The sequence below is a fragment of the Sus scrofa genome, chromosome 3 (assembly GCF_054392235.1).
Source record: "Sus scrofa isolate SSC_HxYL_T2T_F1_AM1 chromosome 3, Sscrofa_HxYL_maternal_Yorkshire_Landrace_v2.0, whole genome shotgun sequence".
NCBI classification, from domain to species: domain Eukaryota; kingdom Metazoa; phylum Chordata; class Mammalia; order Artiodactyla; family Suidae; genus Sus; species Sus scrofa.
Window position 1 is genome coordinate 23,400,045 of NC_139385.1, and position 19,598 is coordinate 23,419,642.

Below are 19,598 nucleotides of genomic sequence, written 5' to 3' on the forward strand. Positions count from 1 at the left end.
AGGGATGTAGGAGGGTGTTGTGGCAGAGCCAGGAGGGAGTGTGGACTGTTAGAGCAACTGAATGTCCTTCCTGGAAGCTGGGGCCACCTAGGGACTGCCGTTTGTGTTGGTAGTATTGGTTTATGTAATATTTGTTGGTAGAGTTCCCCGGGGGTGCAGTGGGTTAAGAATATGGCCTTGTCACTGCTGTGGTTCGGGTCACTGCTGTGACAGGGGTTCAGTCCCTGGCCTGGGAACTCCCACATGCTGCCGGCTCGGCGAAAAAAGAGAAAAAAAGAAGTTGTTGGTAACAATTTTGGCTACGTTGCTTACTTTAAAACAGGGCAAGTTTGGTATAAAATAGTTCAGACTCAGCAGTGCAGAGAAATAGTGTAATGCGGGCCTGCCTTTCCTTGACCCTCTGTTGGATAGTTGTCATAATTTGAGCTCTTCTCTGCCTCAGTTTGCAAGGCCCGCGTGTCCTGAGACCGCTTCACATTGTGGGGAAGGTAGGGTTTGGCACTGCGGGGAATCTCGTTCCCAGGCCTGAGTGCCCATCGGCATAGCCTGTGGGACTTTGAAAAGAAAGGCAGAGGTGCTCAGGGCCTACTCTGGATCCTGAAGATGCCGAGTCAGAATCTTCTGACATAGGTTCTGGGGCCATAAAACCCGGACCTGTTTGCCCCCTGGATGCATTGCATCCAAGCTTTGTTTGCACCGGGTTTTCTCTTATGTGAACAAACCAGGCAAAGAGATGGTGAGAGTCGTCAGGTGAATGACTGTGGACAGTGTCCAGGACCAGTGACGTTCAAGTTCTGTGGTTCTTCTGCATCTTCAGGGGAACATATTAAACCGTTACGGCTTGTCACAGAGTCATCTTGTGACTCCTTGCAGAATGGTAGGCCCTTTATTCTCTTTCTGCCTCTGTTTCCTCATCTGTAAAATGGCTCTAAGAAGAGTTCCGTGGTGGCCCAGCTGTTAAGGATGTGGAGTTGTCACAGCTGTGGCTCAGGTTTGATTCCCAGCCTGGGACTCTCTGCCTGCCACAGGTGTGGACAAAATAAAATAACATGAGATAAAATAAAACAAAATAAACTGGGGGTAATAATGGTAACGTGCCCTTTGCATGTGAGAATCCAATGAGATAATCCATGCAAAGGTTAGCAGAGGATCTGGCCCTAAGTGAAGCCTTCGATAAATGCTTATTGCTAGTTTTTTTAAAATAATTAATCGATGGGTTATTTTTGGTCACCCTGCGGCGACCTAAGAGTTCCTAAGCCTAGGATCAGATCAGATGGTTGTGACCACAGCTTTGGCAATGCCAGTTCCGTTAACACTGCGAGTGGGGTTGGGGATTAAACCTGCCTCCTGGAACTGTGGGGATGTCCCTGATCCCATTGTGCCACAGCGGGAACTCCTCTTATGGCTAGTTTTGATTTCCCTGCAGCCTGAATATTATTTGTTTGAAGTCACTGATGTAGCTGCGAGTCAGGTGGTTCCTGCCCCCCCTGAGTTACAGCTGTCTAAGGTCCCTACAAATCATGTTTCAAAAGCCAGTTAGCTCCTGAGTTAGGTCTGTAATTTCTGCTTGGATTTGCTGCATCCTTTGGTACGGAGCCCTCCTGTGCAAGATAAATACCGTTAACCTGTCTCAGAGGGTAGCTGTGAGATTAAGTGTGGAGCCCTTCCCACAGTGCTTGGCACATAGTAGGTGTTCAGAATGAGTCATTGTTAGCATCCCCACCCCCTTTGTCCTCCTCCTCCTCCTCATCTCCATCATCCCTCCTACAATCCAGAAGTTAGAACTCTTCTGATGGGATGTACTGCTTTTGTGTGTAACGATACTGGCAGGTGGATGATAATTTTTTCCTTAAAGTATAGTTGATTTACGATGTGCCCATTTCTACCATCCAGTCCAGTGACCCAGTCCTACATATGTTGCCTTTCTCGTCCTATCTTCCATCATGGTCTGTGCCAAGAGCCTGGACAGGGTTCCCTGTGTTACACAGCAGGACCACATTGCTGGTCTATTTTAAGTGTAGGAGTGTGCATGTACTACCTCCAAACTCCCAGTCCATCCCGCTCCCTCCTGCCTTCCCTTGGCAACCACAAAGTGTCTGTTTTATAGGTGGGTTCATTTGTGCTGTATTGTAGATTCTACCTAGAAGTGATGTTTGTGGTATTTGTCTGTCTCCTTCTGATTTCACTTGGTATGGTAATTCCTGGTTGCATCCATGTTGCTGCAGATGGCATTATTTTGTTCTTTCCTATGGCTACGTAGTATTCTATTGTGTATTTATGTGCCATGCCTTTTTGATGCATTCATCTGTCAGTGGACCTCTGGGTGGTTTCCCTGTGTTGACTGGTGGGAATGGGGCTGCAGTGAGCATAGGGGTGCATGGATCTTTTTGAATGCAGGTTTTGTGAGTAGAATTGCTGGAGCATATGGTAGTTCTGAATGTAGTTTTCTGAGGCCCCGCCGTACTGCTTGCCCCAGTTTACATTCCCACCAACAGGGTAGGAGGCTTCTCTTTTCTCCACACATTCCCCAGCATTCGTTATTTGAAGACTTACTCATGATGGCCATTCTTTTTTTAAAATGTTTTCTTATTATAGTTGATTTACAATGTTGGGTCAATTTCTGCTGTACAGCAAAATGACCCAGTCGGCGATGGCTGTTCTGACTGGTGTGAGGTGGAAGAGGATCTGTTTTCCTAAATCAGGAGTGAGACGGAGTATTTTTTCTCTGGTCACACTCATTGTTTTTGTTTTTGTTTTTGTTTTCTTTTGGTGGGGGGCACACTCGTGGCATGCTCCAGTGCCTGGTGCAGGGCTGGAACGGGAGCCACAGAAGTGACTGTGCTGAATCCTTAGCCTGCTGTGGCACCAGGGAATTCCACTGTCTGAAAACTTCTGATTAGAAAGTTGCTCTGTTGTGAATGGATTCAAGGCTCCGCAAGCTTGCTTTGCAGGTTAAAAACAGATTTGTTGCAGGGATGTCCGAATTGTTTTAGTCTGTGCTTCCGGGAGCACCGTGTGAGCAGCTGCGGTCCAGGAGGAAAGCAAAGGAAGGGATATTAGCAAGAGGCGTGTGTGTCTGAGTGTGCCCCTTTTCATCAGGAGAGCAGGAGCTTTCTGGGGAGCTCTGCTCTGAAGACTTCTGTGAACTAAGAGCTCTTTAGCCAGAGTTCGGACACACGGCCCCACTCCTGGGTGCAGCACAGTGTGGGGAGGTAGACTTCCTCCTAGTGCAGATGGATGCCTCAGACAAAATGGGGGTCCTCCTAGGAAGAAGAGGGACTGAGACCTGGAAAGAAACCTGGGAGGATTAGCTACAGTCCTCATCTTTTTTTTCCTCCATCTAGAATTTCCTCAGGTTTTTTGTTTTTTTTAGGTCATACCTGTGGCATGTGGAAGTTCCGAGGCTGGGGGTGGAATCAGCTGCAGCACCTGAGGCCTTTGCCACCCCCGTAGCGATACTGGATCCTAGCCACATCTGCCTCCTAGGCCAAGGCTTGTGGCAAGGCCAGATCCTTAACTCACTGAGCAATGTCAGGGATCAAACAGGCACCCTCACAGAGACAAGGTCAAGCTCTCTTTCCTTTTCCTTTTTTTCGTTTTAGGTCTTCTGAGGGTCACACCTGTGGCATGTGGAAGTTCCCAGGTTAGGGGTGGAATGGGAGCTGTAGCTGCCAGCCTGTGCCACAGCCAAAGCCAAGCCAGATCTGAGTTGTGTCTGTGACCCACACTGCGGCTCACGGCAAGGCCGCATCCTTCACCTACTGAGAGAGGTCAGGGATTGAACCCCTGTCCTCATGTGTCCTAGTCGGGTTTGTTACCACTGAGCCACAACAGGGACTCCCCGATGTCGAGTTCTTAACACGCTGAGCCAAAACGGGAACTTTCCGCTCAGGTATTCTTAAGACAGCAGAGCGCGAGAGAGAGGTGGCAGGTGTGAGGGAGAGAGGGGGAGATAATTTATACAGAACATGAAGGTTCAGTTTGATGAGTGTTGACAGTTGAATGTGTTTGTGTATCACTGCCCAAAACAGGATATAAAATATTTCTAAAACCCAGGAAGTTCCCTTTTAGCTCTAGTTTGTCTCCTTACCCTTACTTAGCAAATATTTTCTGATTCTGGCTACCCTGAATAGATTTGCCCATTCTTGAGTATAAGATAAATGGAATCATGCAGCATGCATTCTTTTTGTGTCTCTTTCACTCAACATGTTCTTGGAGATTCATCCATGTCTCACACGTTGTCAAAGATAAAACACGCATTGTCACAGGTGAACAAAGCTGGATACGCGTGTTAAAGTGGTAAGGTTAGATTTTAATCAGTAAGAACGATTGCAATGCAGAAAAGAATCCAGTATGAACTCAACCCAACTCCAGTTTGTAGAGAGAGTGTTTTAAAGGGAGAGTGAGGGAGGAAGGAGGGGGAAGCAGGGATTCATTGGAGTCAGAGAAAAAGCACAGAACGTGGGGAAGAGGGGGTTGGTCCCCGTGAAAGCATCTGGCTTTGCTAACTGGGGGACAGGGTGTTACCTGGAGCAAAGAGTAAGTTCTTTTGGCAGCCTGGAGTTTTCTCAGGCAAGCAAGCAAGCCCTCTAAGGGGAACGGGAGTCATCCTGGCGATGTGGCCTTGAGCTGTTCGCAGCTGAGTTCAAGTTTGCTCAGGCCTTTATTATGTTCTTTTTTTTTTTTTTTGTCTTTTTGTCTCTTTTTCTTTTTGCCTTTTCTGGGGCCAATCCCATGGCATATCCGAGATTCCCAGGCTAGGGTTCTAATTGGAACTGTAGCCACCGCCCTACGCCAGAGCCACAGCAATGCAGGATCCAAGCTACATCTGCAACCTACACCACAGCTCATAGTAATGCTAGATCCTTAACCCACTGAGCAAGGCCAGGAATTGAACCCGCATCCTCATGGTTCCTAGTTGGATTCCTTAACCACTGTACCATGATCAGAATTCCAGGCCTTTATATTCTAAGCCCAGGCAGAGGTCTAGTGGAGGAGCAGGTCAGAGGAGGCAGGCGGCAGATTGGTCAAGGAGAGAATTGTGGTCAGTGTCAAATCATGTGCTCCTTTTTGTGTTGTGGTGTGAACATGACATGATTTGTTCTGTTTACCTGGTGGTGCCGATTTGAGTTGGATCTAGTGTTTGGCCATTGTGAACAGGCTGCAGGGAACATTGTTGTAGCAGTCTGAAATGTCTCTTGGATAGATATCTAGGAGTGGAATTGCTTAGCCATAGGGTGGGTATGTATTTAACTGCCAGACGAATTGCCAGACGAATTTCCAAAGTGGTGTATCAGTTTGCAGTTCTCACTGGCAATGTATTCAAACTGCAGTGGCTCCATATCCTTGTTAAACATTCATTGTTGTCAGTGGATGTGAACTAGTGTCTCATTTTGATCTTAAATGACATTTCCCTGGTGACAAATGCGTACTTCTCAGGTGCTTATTGTGAATGGACTATTGGAGTCCTTTGTCCATTGTTGCTGCTGGTGATCACATTGGGTTCACCTTATTAGAGGTCATGATACATTCTGGCTAGGACTCCTTTGTCAGACACGTGTTGTGAATAGATGTGCATGCACAGGAAAATGAGAATTTGAAATATCATTTACAATATAGCATTACAAAAGACTAGCTGTTTAAGTCCCAGTCAAAACTCTAGCTGTCTTTTCTTTTTCTGTAAGAAAATAGCAAATTGAATCTAAATGTGTGTGGAAACCCAAAGAATCTGGACTAGCCAAATCAAATATCTTCAAAAGAAGAGGGAATCTGGGGAACTTACACTGCTTATAGTAATTGTAAAGGTCCGGTTAAGCTACCGGGATTTTAGGATATGAATGAGTCCCAGCTCCTTGTTTGAAAAGCGCTGTTTCAGACCAGGGAGCAGGTGTTCTCTGTTCTCCTTGGACAGCCTGGGCTTGTAGTGAATTGTGTCCCTTAGTGAGTCCTTTGTGTGTGGCTGTGTGGAGTTGCTGCCTTGAGTAGCTGCATATGCATGCTTTCTCCTGGGTGTGTATGGATGTGCAAACATGGATGGGAGAGGCTGGAGTGGGGAGGGGTTGATGTGTTTGTACCAAATTGAGCACCTCTTGCAGTCAAGGCAGCAGGAAGCCTTGTTGCTGGATGTGAAGAAAAGGAAGGAAAGGAAGGATGTGATATGTGTATCGAGGAGCTGACAACCTAATGGGTGACATCCAGCATATGCCCCCCTCCTGCCCCACATCTTAAGTTTGGACTTACTTATCAAGCAATGTGGAAGTCGTTGTGTTAATAGGATATCACTTAGTTTGCTTTAAGCTGCAAGTAGCAGAAGCCCAACTCCATTTGGCTTAAGTTGTAAAGAGCTGTATCATCTCACTGTTACCTCGCTCATATTCCTAGGGACATAGAGAAGGCTCCAGGCCATGGAACATGATGAAGCCTTAGGGATCCAGGTTCCTTCTATGACTTGTCATTTGTCCTCAGGCTGGTTCCACTCATGGTGGCAGGAGACTTTCAGGGGCCAGCAGGGCCTCAGCTCCCCAGGTTGGAACAGTCTCGCTTTAAATCCTGGTAGGGTAGATGAGGATAGAGTTTGGGCTTCCTTAGCATTTCCCAAGTTGTAGCTGCATTGCGTACATGTTCCTGGTTTCCCTCCCTTGACCTGCTTAAGGGACAGGAAATGACAGGTGTGTATGAATCCGGAGAAATTCCTTGGGAGTTATTAGTGATGTTGGCCCACTCTTTTGGGATCTCCCTTCCCCTGGAAACCGCACTCTTGGTGGATGAAATGGCTCTGATCAGCTCTGGCCAGTGCGTTTGCTGAGTGAATACATGGTTGCAGGTCTTCTGAATGGTGTAGGACGTGGGGTTACTTGATGTTCAGGGTCCTGGGAATGGAATGTGTGATCTGAGGGAAGAAACGAGCATGGTGGGCACTGTGTGAGGGGCAGCGTCTGGGAGTAGAAAGGTGGATGGAGAAGCCTGTTTATGCTGGTGCTGGGGCCCTAGGTGGGACTTGGCCTTTGGGGTCAATACATTATTTCTTGTGGCTCCTTTACTTGGGTCCTGGGAACTTGGCCATGGAACCTGGCCTGACCTACTCTCCTCACCTGCTTCTTTTTCCATTGTTTCCAGATTTGCGGTGAGCATTGGCTACTGGCAGGACCCTTGCATCCCGCATTTGGTGAGACTGTCTAAAGCGAGGAAGGCCCCCGAAATTAACAGAGGCAAGTGACCCTCTCCCTCCCCAGCATCTGCTCATCAACTGAGAGGTCTGAGGTTTTAGGGATTAGGGATTCCTTCTTGGTTTTTATTTTGTTGTTGTTGTTAAATTGACTGCACCCTCAGCATGTGGAAGGTCCTAGGCTAGGCATCAGACCATTACCACAGCAGTGACCTGAGCCACAGCAGTGATAATGCCAGATCCTTAGTCTGCAGAACCACCAGGGATCTCCTAGGGATTCATTCTGGAAAAGAAAGTGCTTTTGTGCACACTTTCCAACTTCCTCACCAGCACAGTGTCTTAGGAAATTGTATTTTTTGGCCATACCCGGGACCCTCTGTCTTATGAAAGGTAATCTTTGTTCATCTGATACATGATAAATGTACACTCTTTTTATTTTTTATTCCTCTTGGGGTGAGGTTGAAAATGATTTTTATATGCTTAGAAGCCATTGATCTGTCTTTTACTCTGAACTGTCCACATAAGGGATTATTGTTGTTGTTGCCACCTTGTTAGAATGTTCATAACACTCTCAGGTTCTGCAAGTAACATCGTTCTTTTTCCTTTTCTAGGGCCACACCTGGCATATGGGCGTTCCTGGCTAGGGGTCAAATCAGAGCTGCAGCTGCCAGTCTACACCACAGCCGCAGCAATGCCAGATCCGAGCCTTGTCTGCAGTGTACCCCACAGCTCTCAGCAGTGCCAGATCCTTAGCCCACTGAGTGAGGCCAGGAATCCAATCTGCATCCTCATGGATCCTAGTCAGGTTCTTAACCTGCTGAGCCACAACAGGAAGTCCTCGGCAAGTAATTTCCATCAGTGAAATGGAAGGATTTGAGACAGGAGTGTGACTTCATTTCAGCCGGATGGAGAAACTGTCCCAGGAGTGTAGTTCCTGGGTGTGCAGGGCAGCTTGGCCCTCATGATGGGTCCTGTAGGTCGGTGCTGTACGAAATGCAGAGAAACTTCTAAATGGTGACTCCTGAGAAGAAGGATGTGGTATTTACTTTGAGCTGCGGGTGAAGCCAGGCATCAGTTAGGTTGGGCAAGGCCTGGCTACGAGGCCTGCAGCCTCCCCCCTGGGCTCTGGAGGCAGATTGCCTCGTGAATGGTCCAGAGGCAGGGACCCTCCATGGCCAGTGGCTCAGTTCCCCCTTCCTTCTTTCTTCTCCTGGGTTTGCATCTGGAGATTGGACCTGCAGCCCAGCAGGAGAGGGCTTCCCAAATGTCTGCCCTGAGGACATATTCTTGTCCCCAAAGGGAATCCATTGTGGATGAGGTTCTGTAAAATACAGTGAGAGATGCTTTGCAGGGTTCCCGTTGTGGCTCAGTGGATTAAGGACCTGCTGTAGACTCTAGGAGGATGTGGGTTCAGTCCCTGGCCTCACTCAGTGGGTTATGGCTCGGGTATTGGCCAAAGCTGGAGTGTAGGTCCCACGTGTGTCAGGGTTGCAGTGTGGCGGTGGCTGTGGCATAGGTTGGCAGCTTCATCTCTGATCTGATCCCTAGCCTGGGAACTTCGAGATGCAGCTGCAGAAAGAAAAAAGAAGAAACAAAGACTTGCTAGCAGAATGTCATGAAAAGACATGCAGAATAGAAGCCTAACTTATTAGTAGCTTCAGCAGATATAAAATCCCTCTGTCAAACTGCAGTACAAGTTTCCAAATGCTGCTCTCAAGTTTTATTCTTGAAGTGGTGACACTTGAGCAGCAGGCCTTCCGAACAGACAGACTCTGTCTTCCTGTCCCCCTTCGGTGTTTCCCAGCTCCTCTGTCCCAGCTGCCCCTGCCCCAGAGCTGAACAAGGCCAGTCATTAGGCCGCCACTGGCTTGTGTCCCCCCTCCCGCCTGTGATGCCACGTTATCCACACAGAGGCTCTAAGCCAGACAGGGTGGGAGCGAGGGGACCGCGATAAGAAGTGTGGCTTTCTGTGCTCTGACATCCATCTGCCCAATTTCCTGACCCCAAAACATTATTTTCCATGTGCTCTCACAAGTTTGATTTTTATCACAGGACTGAGTCTCTTTCACTGGAGCCCGAAAAAGCACATTTCCAGGAGGACCATTTAGATCAGATGTTTTGACAGAAAACATTTTTCCTTTCTTACAATATAGGCCATCTTATTTTTCTTAAGCTGGTTAATTCCACCCTTAAGGAGCTCATACTTTTGTGGTTGCAGTAGTTTGTTTTTTTTGTTTGTTTTTTTTTTTTAGTAAGAAAGGAGGGAGATTTGAACATCATTTCTCCCAGAAAGTCTCCAGATAAATACTGACCCTGAATAAGGATAGCATGTGTCTTGCTCTCCTAGCGCAGTGGGCCCTGCAGGGATTACTTCCGGTGTCACCAAGTGATCGTTTGCTTCTCTGTCTGTCTATAGGATATTTTGCTCATGTCCACAGTGTCAGTCAGCTTATCAAGGCGTTTCTATGGAAGACAGGGTGCAACTGTCAAATTCTAAACCTTGGGGCTGGGATGGATACCACCTTCTGGAGGTTAAAGGTACATGAAAATGTCCCCTCTTCTCTCTCCAGGGGATTAAACTTCATTTTGCAAAATTACCTGGTTAGGAAACTTGAAAAATAGATATATATGTTGAAATGTTTGGGGGAAGACACAAACAGTTTTGTATCATTTGGAAATCAAAGTTAACAGAACAAAGGAAAAAAATAATAGGGTTATCCCAAAATATGCAAAAATGCCATTAGACAGGAGTTCCTTGGTGGCTCAGTGGGTTCGCCACTGTGGCTGGAGTCACTGCTATGGTTTGGGTTCATTCCCTGGCCATGAAACTTCTGCATGCCACAGACAGGGTCAAAAGAACATTTTATTTTTTTAAATGCCATTGGACAAAATTTGCCACAGTGAAAAGCAAAAACATCTCAGAAACCTGAAGCAAATATAATAACTAGTGGTGAATTACTCAAAACTCACCCCCTTGAGATCAAGAACAAGTATACTGATTATCATGTTTTATTTAGCATTTTAGGGAGGCTTTAGCCAGGGTAATAAAGCAAGAAAAAGATAAAAACAAAGGCATAAGGATTGAAAAATAAGCATCACAAACTGCCATTTTTCACAGACTGCATCATTACATATTTATGCTGAGAGAAATCTGTTGCTAGTGTGTTAGAATAAATTAGTCATTTTAGCAAGATCACTAGGTACAAACTCAAGAAAAAATCAAGTGTAATTCTAGATGCCAAGAACAATGGCATCAAGAACATCAAATGCTGAAATATAAGTTCAATGAAAGATGTGCAAGATCTGTACATAGAAAACTGAAAAATTGTTAATATTAATGAAGGCATGTGCAGTTGCACTGGTATAATACTTTTATGGATTAGGAGGTTCGAAACTTTTAATCCTCTCACACTGAGTCACAGATTTGGCAAAATCCCAATTAAAATCCCATCATTTCTAATGATTTTTAAATTTCTTCTTCTGCGTGCTGTCACATGGGGGTTTTGTTTTGTTTTTTGTTTGTTTGTTTTGGCCACACATGTGGAATGTGGACGATCTGGTCAGGGATCAAACCTGCACAATTTTTATTTTTATCAGAGTACTGAGTCCCTTTCACTAGAGCCAGAAAAAGCACATTTCCAAGAGGACCATTTAGATCAGATGTTTTGACAGAGACATTCATTTTTCCTAAGTAACGATATAGGCCATCTTATTTTTCTTAAGCTGGTTAATTCCATCCCTAAGGAGCTTGTACTTGTTTTGGTTCCAGTAGTTTTTTATTAGTAAAAAAGAAAGGAGATTTGAACATCATTTCTCCAGAAAGTCTCCAGATAAATGCTGACCCTGAAGAAGGATAACGTGTGTCTTGCTCTCCCAGCACAGTGGGCTCTGCAGGGATTACTTCCTGGGTCACCAAGTGATCGTTTGCTTCTCTGTCTGTCTCTAGGATATTTTGCTCATGTCCACGGCATCAGTCAGCTTTATCAAGGTGTTTCTACGGAAGACAGGATGCAACTGTCAAATTCTAAACCTTGGGGCTGGGATGGATACCACCTTCTGGAGGTTAAAGGTACATGAAAATGTCCCCTCTTAACTCTCCAGGGGATTAAACTTCATTTTGCGAAATTACCTGGTTAGGAAACTTGAAAAATATGTATATATATTGAAATGTATATACAAAAAAGATGCAGTGTCACCGTGTTTGAGGTTCCCCACCCCCAACATCACCCATCAGCCTGGTACTGGATCCCAGCAGGGCCCTAGTGGAGACATGTGGGTTGGTTCTCACCTTTTGCTCTTAAGCCGCCCTGTTAAACGGGGTTATAATACACATCTTTGGGTACATTTCCCTCAGTGTCTGGGGCACTACATCAAGAGAAAAACTTCTGTGCCAGTGGAAGGAACTGCTGAGACCAGGAATGTGCGTTTGTCCTTTGGACAGTAATGTAAGGTCTTTGGTCATCCTAACAGTCTTCCCTAACATTTGGCGCCTTGCAGGGCTGGGTAGTGATTTCACGATGCAGAGCCCCTTTGGAGTCATTTGGCAATTTGTTTCCTCCACTGCACCATTAGGGTTGAAGGGCAGGTGTAATGACACTCCCAGGAGAGCAACCCTGGGGCCAGTTAGTGGCAGAACCAGGATAAGGTTCTGGTGTTTGATTCCTGGGCTGGAATAGTATCACCAAACCTTTTCCCTGTAGATATGTCACTAATTGCATTTTCTTTCTTTCTTTCTCTTTCCTTCTTCCTGCGTGTGTGTGTGTGTGTGTGTGTGTGTGTGTGTGTACGTACGTGTACAGATTTTTCTTGGTTCTGTCAGGTCGGTCACATAACAGTAACAGCCACGTGCGTTTCCCCAGATTTCTTGCAGACTTAGACCAAGAGAAACTGTAGAGTGGAGAGGCATGTAGGCGTGACCTGACCCACAGTATCTATTTTGTCCCTCAGGAGCTCACTGGATAGGTAGGTCTTTGGTGATCAGCGCTCCCAACCTTTTCCTTCCTTGAGAATCTGTAGCCTCTACGTGGCCCTAGTGTTTACAGTTTGCCTCTGCAGTCTTCCTTCTGGAGAAGATAACTAGCACATAGGAAGTGCTTTTACACAGAGGACCTCATGAATTAACCCGAGAGCTATTGTGGTGTGGAGGGGGGGCAGCAGCCAGGCACTTACACATATGTGGGAAGTGGGGCTTTGAAGGTTTGTGTCTTCCCCCAAATTAGACAGCCCGTGGTACTGGGACATGAAGCAAATGCTGCCCTCTGCCTATCAAACTGCAGATTCCCTTCTTTTTCCTATGCCCTCAGCCCTGGGGTTGTTAGGGGTGGGGTGGGGTGGGGTGGTCTTTTCTGTGTCTCAGCTGTGTCTCTATGTCGTGCCCCCGGTGTGGTGGAAGCATCTGGAACAGAATGTGGTGTAAGAGTGTGTGCACTGCTGGTGTTAAGAGGGGCTGCTGGAGAGATCCTGCCTGTGGCTGACACCCTATGGATGTGTTCATGTGGTTTGCTTTCCTACTCCCATCTTGGAGGTGGGTTAATAACTCTAAGCGTGAGACTTTAATTTCCGAGCAAGGTACATCGGGGCAAGGTGCCCCTTCGAAGAAAAAGGTTGTCTGTTAGAGAGAAAAGAAGGGGAATGGCTTAGGGCCTCAGAGTCCTCTGTGGAAGTTTTTTTCTTTTGTTTGATGATTATATGAATCTGAGTGGTTTTTTGTTTTGGTTTGGTTTTTTTTTAGGACCCTATCCCCAGCCTACGGAAGTTCCCAGGCTAGGGGTAAAATTGGAGCTACAGATGCTGGTCTCCACCACAGCCACAGCAACGCCAATCCAAGCCACTTCTGTGACCTACACCACAGCTCATGGCAACACCAGATCCTTAACCCACTGAGGGAGGCTAGGAACTGAACCCGTGTCCTCATGATTCCTAGTTGGGTTTGGTAGCCACTGAGCCACCAAGGGAACTCTTGAGTTTTATTTTATTTTATTTTTTTTAATTTAAAATTTCTCCCTTTCTCTCTGTGTGTGTGTGTGTGTTTAAATGTTATGCCGGCTTGCTCTTTGAGAGGAGAGGCTGTACAGGACAAATCCAGCCCACCATGTATTTTTGTAAATCAAGTTTTATTGGAATATGGCCACTCCCGTTTATGTACACCTTATCTGTGGCTGCTTTAGTACTCGGACTGCAGGGCTGAGCAGCTTCGACAGAGACCCCCTAGCCTACACAGCTGTAATGCTTCCTTTCTGGTTCTTTCCAGAATGTTTTCTAAGCCCTGTCTTAGAGCTTTATATCTCTGTAAAAGGGCAGGGAAAGTCTGTCTGTTGGTCCAGTTGCCTCACACTTCTTCCCCCTGGGGTGGCCCCCCAGCCACACCTGGAGAGGCTTAGCCAAGAGTCACAGGCTTTCAGGGACCATGGCCTTGAGAGCTACTCCATCAGATCCCAGGGGCCTAAGACTGACAGTCCAATATCCCCATTTCCAGGCAGCAGCAAGTATGGGGCAAAGAATAAAGGGTGAGTGAAACCCTTTAAGGGGCCTCGGTTCTCGTGTTCCTTGAAGAACGTTTCTGTGCAGCCAAAGGATCCAGAGCCCAGGGGACGCAGTCTCTGTTTGGGGGCCTGTGAACTGGGTGACCACCTTGGGTCTTTGTCTCAGTGCCACCCTTCCTGGTGGCTGTTCCTGGCCGCCCCCTGGTGGCTGTGCTCGGCCTTGGCAGCCTTCCCTGCCTCAGGTGCCCTGCCAGCTCCTCAGAGGGGAGAGTCAGAGGAGCCGGAGAGAATCACTGAATCCGATGTTGAGGCATCCCTTGCCACAGCCTTTTTGCCCCTTTCTCAAGGCTGACAAAGAGGACATCTGCATCTGAGCAGCTCCAGGGGTGCCTTTTGGAGGCTTCCTTCTGCAGGGATCCCTCCCTCAGAGCTCTGATGAGGAGCAAGTGTGCGCGTGCCCGGGCAGGCCCCTCAAACTGTCAGACGTCCTGTGCGGATGTAGGATGCTGTGCTGTCCTTCTCGGGGTCCTCAGGGTCTCCTGGAGTTTTAGAGTCTTAGTCTTAGAGGTGTGGGGGCTGCTGTAGGTTGAAAGGGGTGGTGTTTCAGTTTCCACAGCTGGTGAGGGAGCTGAGGAGAGGATGCCTTCGAGAATAGGCAGTGGGGCTGAGCAATTTGCTGAAAATTGATTTCTGTGTGTCGTATAACTTTTTACTGAGCTATAATTGATTTATAGTGTTGTGTTAGTTTCAGGTGTATAGGACAGAGATTCAGTTATTTATGTGTATGTGTTTGCCTTTAGCTTATTCCAAAATATTCAGTATAGTTCCCTGTGCTATAGAGGAGGTCCGTGTTGGTTATCTGTTTTATAGGTAGTGGAGTGTATCTGTTTATCCCAAACTCCTGATTTGTCGCTCGCCATCCCCTTTCCCCCTTGGTAACCATAGGTGTTTCTGCTCTGTGGGTCTATTCCTGTCTTATATTTAAGGCCATTTGTATCTTTTGCGTTTTTAGCTTCCCCATAGAAGCTATATCCTAAGATTGGATGTATTGTGTTAGTTTCAGGTGTATTACACAGGGATCTGACATTTGAATATGTTCCGGGCTGAGTGACTGATTGGACAGGGAGGAGACGGGAAAATTCTGTCATGACCAGCAGGGGACTAGATGTGGGTGTGGTCAGTGACTAATCTAGGAAAAGCAGAAGGGAGATGCAGGGCCCTGTGTGTGTGTGTGTGTGTGTGTGTGTGTGTGTGTGTGTGTGTGTGTGTGTGTGTGTGTGTTTAACACTTTTGTTAACTGAGGTCACAGGGGAAAATTACTGTGCGTCCCTAACCAGGACCTGCGTCTACATACCTATGTCTGTAAATGGTAGAGGCACACACATGATGCCCTCCTCTGCGTGTCCCTCTCCTATTTCCTCAATAATCCTCACAACCCCATGAGGTGTTATCAGTTTCTTTCCTTTTCCAATGAGGAAACACTGGCCCAGGGAGTTCATGACTTTCCTAAGGCCTCCCAGCAAACAAGTGGTGGAGCTGGGATTTGAACCCTGTCTCCCCAGGCCCAGCGAGCCTTCTCTTTACTGCCCCTCTGTTCTCCACCATCCTGGAAAGAAATCCGTGCATCACAAAATAATACTTACCTCATTCCATGGGATGCTTTCGGATATGTGCCATTTCTCTGTTATCCCCAACTGCTGGTCACAATGCCCCACATTGATGTCTTGACTCTAATAGGTCTCAAGCTGCCTTTTGGGAAATCCTGTGATGTCCTGCTTCCAAACCAGCTTTTAACACCTCCCTTCATCCCTCCCCATCGCCACTCTGACACTTCAGGTTCCTTATCATGTCTGTTTTTTTTTTTCTTTTTGTCCTCATCACTTCTTAGCTGGACAGCTCCAATGACCTTGTTTCCCTCCATCCATTCTTTATACTGACATCAAAGTACTTTGGAAAGCACATTTCTTTTTCTCTATCTCTTTGTCTTTATTTATTTATTAATTTTTCTTTTTGTCTTTTCTAGGACCGCTCTTGAATAATATGGAGATTCTCAGGCTAGGGGTCTAATCAGAGCTGTATCCACTGGCCTACGCCAGCGCCACATCAATGAGGGATCTGAGCCAAATCTGTGACCTACACCACAGCTCACAGCAATGCCAGATCCTTAACCCACCGAGTAAGGGTAGGGATCACAACCTCATGGTTCCTAGTCGGTTTTGTTAACAACTACGCCACGAAGGGAACTCCTCTCTTTGTCTTTTTAGGGCCGAACCTGTGGCATAGGAAGTTCCCAGGCTAGGGCTTGAATCTGAGTTGTAGCTGCCAGCTTGGACCACAGCAATGAAGGATCCAAGCTGCATCTGCCACCTCCATGGCAGCTCACAGCAACAATAGATGCTTAACCCACTGAGTGAGGCCAGGGATCAAACCCGTATCCTCACGATTCTAGTCAGATTCATTACCACTGAGCCAAAATGTGAACTCTTGAAAAGTACATTTCTAACCATATTGTTCCCGTGATTGAAAATCCTAAAGTCCCGCCATTGCTCTTCAGGGCCTAGTACTTGGTTCATGAAGATGATGGCTGAAGGTGTGAGTAATAGATAACTGTATAAAGATTTCTATGTGTGTTTTCTCAGGATGAGGATCTTCTACCAAGTACATCTTGGAAAGTCGATGTTGCAGGGATCATCACGAGGAAGCTGCACAGCATCAAGTAAGTGTGGCTTTGGCCGGAAGCCAGAGCCCCGTGGCATCAGAACCAGCTCCTGGCAGACAGCAGGGCTGACTGCGGGAGACCTCACGTAGGCACTGCCTTCCTTTCCTGGCCTCTTCCCTCTCTCCCTGTCCCTTGACTCTCATTGCAGTGTGTCCTGAAGTCTTCAAAATGAAATAGACCCTCTCCTGGGCTTTCTGTCCAAGAATGTAATTTCTCTGTCATTGAAACAAGTGACCTATCATAGTTTAGTGATCTGAATTTTTATGTGTATTTGGCTTATGTCTTCACCCAACAGGGTACAGAAAGATGCCTGGCTCAGACTAGATGTGTTGTAAATATTTTTGAATGAATCCTTGGGGGGCTGAAGTGAATCAGTGATCATATCTGAGATATTGGGGGGGTTTGCATTCTGAGTCTAGTCTTCAAGGAGTTTGCCAAGCTCTAAGTGGTGAGGTTGCTGCTCTTTGCCCAGAGCTGTCGTTTGCCGAGTCCCATGGGACGTGCCTCATTTGCATTGTCTCACTCAGTCCTCAGAGCCCACTCATGGAGTAAGTGCTATCATTAGCCCCTTTTATAGGTGAGAAAACTGAGGCTCAAAGAAGTGCAGTGAACTTGCCTCAGGTCACCTGGCTAGAAAGGGGATGGAGCAGGGATTTAAACCCTGACCTCCAGACCAAGGTTAAGGTTTCCCAATGGTTTTAACCTACAGTCCCTCCATCCTTTTTATATTAGTCATGTCAGTCAAGTCCTAATTCTTATATTTCACAATTTTTTTAAAATTTATTTATTTATTTTTCCACTGTACAGCATGGGGGCCAAGATACACTTACATGAATACGTTTTCTTTTCCCCACTCTTCGTTCTGTTACAATATAAGTATCTAGACATAGTTCTCAATGCTACTCAGCGGGATCTCATTGTAAGTCCATTCCAAGTTTTATCTCATATCCCCAAGCTCCCGATTCCTCCCACTCCCTCCCTTTCCCCCTGGGTGGCCGCAAGTCTATTCTCCAGGTCCATGATTTTCTTTTCTGTGGAAATGTTCATTTGTGCTGTATATTAGATTCCAGTTATAAGTGAAATCATAATGGTATTTATCTTTCTTTCTGACTATTTCACTCAGTATGAGTCTCTAGTTCCACCCATGTTGCTATAAATGGTATTATGTTGTTCTTTTTTATGGCTGAGTAGTATTTCATTGTGTATATATATATCACATCTTCCTAATCCAATTATCTGTTGATGGACATTTGGGTTCTTTCCATGTCTTGGCTACTGTGACTAGTGCTGCAATGAACATGCAGGTGCATGTGTCTCTTTTAAGTAGAGTTTTGTCTGGATATATGCCCAAGAGTGGGATTGTGAGGAGCTGAGAAAATGCAGGGACTCAAAACAAGGACCTTGCCTGATGGCAGAAAAACCTGAAGGCAGGTTCTTAACCAAGAAAGGGAGCTCACCTGAACAGTACAAGCTGAAGGTGGGCTTCTGGTCAGGAAAAAAACTCACCTGAACGGTGCATGCCGAAGGTGGGCCTCTGGTCAGGATAAAAGCCTACCTGCATGGTACAAGCCGAGGGCAGGCCTCAGGTTACTCAGCTCTCACTTTGATGTTGATGGGGAAGATTTGGGGCTTTCCTGGGAAAACAGTTTCCATGTTTGCATTGGAGAACATGGATTGTTTCTCGAGTAACCTAGTCTTTCCTGCTGTTTTATTTGCTATTCAGTTTTTCTCAGTCTTTCCTGATTATTTACTTATTATTTTTATTTCCCATTCTTATTGTCCTGTGGTGATTTGTAACAATAGTATAATAAAAATTTCATCCTGAAGGACTTTTCCCCTATTTAAATCCAACTTAGTTAAAACATAGTGTTTATCTATTAACTAGTTATATAGTAACTTTAGAGTTAGGATTTTAATGAGGTCCATAGAAGTTAGCCATATCTTATCCAAAAAACCTAGCTGTGAGTTTTGTCTTTGATTTTAAAAGCTTTTTAGTGATAGCTAGTTTAATTAAGTTGGTTTATATTTACTCACACTGTCTCCCTGCCATAACGCTTTGAAGATAAACACCAGTCTACAAACAAAGTTTGTAAATGCTAAATTCTTGTGTTTTATGGCCTCTTCAAAGTACTCACTAAGTTTACTTAAGGTCGAGATCTTAAAACAGGATGCACAGCTGCTATACCATGTGATAGTTAACCAATATACTTTAACACTGTAATGTAATCTGTAGTGAAAAACTATCTATATAATCAACCACTGTTGCCAATAAAGTTTGAGTAGTCCAGCGCCCTGAAAGAAGAGACAAAGAGGCTGTCTCCGATGCAAAAGCCAATGTCCGTCCATCTTCTTCAGGAAAAAGTGTACGCTCCCTGGCCGCCAGAGCGGGCCTCCAGCAATATGGAAGTTCTATGTATACATTTCTAAGGTATCTCCAAACTGTTCTCCATAGTGACTGTACCAGTTTACATTCCCACCAACAGTGCAGGAGGGTTCCCTTTTCTCCACAACCCCTCCAGCACTTGTTATTTGTGGATTTATTAATGATGGCCATTCTGACTGGTGTGAGGTGGTATCTCATGTTGGTTTTGATTTGCATTTCTCTTATAATCAGTGATGTTGAGAATTTTCTCATGTGTTTGCTGGCCATCTGTATATCTTCTTTGGAGAAATGTCTATTCAGGTCTTTTGCCCATTTTTCCATTGATTGATTGACTTTTTGATGTTGGGTTGTATAAGTTGTTTATATACTCTAGAGATTAAGCCCTAGTCGGTTATATCATTTGAAACTATTTTCTCCCATTCTGAAAGTTGTCTTTTTGTTTTCTTTTAGGTTTCCTTTGCTCTGCAAAAGCTTTTCAGCTTGATTAGGTCTCATGGGTTTATTTCTGCTCTTACTTCTATTGCCTGGGGAGACTGACCTGAGAAAATATTCATGAGGTTGATGTCAGAGAATGTTTTGCCTATGTTTTCTTCTAGGAGTTTGATGGTGTCTTGTCTTCTATTTAAGTCTTTCAGCCATTTTGAATTTATTTTTGTGCATGGTGTGAGGGCGTGTTCTAATTTCATTGCTTTGCATGCAGCTGTCCAGATTGTCCAGCAATGCTTGCTGAATAGACTTTCTTTTTCCCATTTTATGTTCTTGCCTCCCTTGTCAAAGATTAATTGACCATATGTGTTGGGGTTTATTTCTGGGTTCTCTATTCTGTTCCACTGGTCTGTCTGTCTGTTT

At 45.7% G+C, this 19,598-nt stretch overlaps 1 protein-coding gene across 1 annotated transcript in view; it reads left to right on the top strand.

The window, feature by feature from the left end:
• The window catches only part of LOC100625764 (leucine carboxyl methyltransferase 1-like), a 30,203-nt gene that overhangs the window by 1,247 nt on the left and 9,358 nt on the right, over nucleotides 1-19,598 (top strand). Inside the window, exons 2-5 of the mRNA XM_021082512.2 lie at nucleotides 7,117-7,208; nucleotides 9,582-9,703; nucleotides 11,112-11,234; nucleotides 16,287-16,363. Coding sequence (XP_020938171.2) covers nucleotides 7,117-7,208; nucleotides 9,582-9,703; nucleotides 11,112-11,234; nucleotides 16,287-16,363 — 414 coding nt within the window. The remainder of the gene's footprint in view (nucleotides 1-7,116; nucleotides 7,209-9,581; nucleotides 9,704-11,111; nucleotides 11,235-16,286; nucleotides 16,364-19,598) is intronic.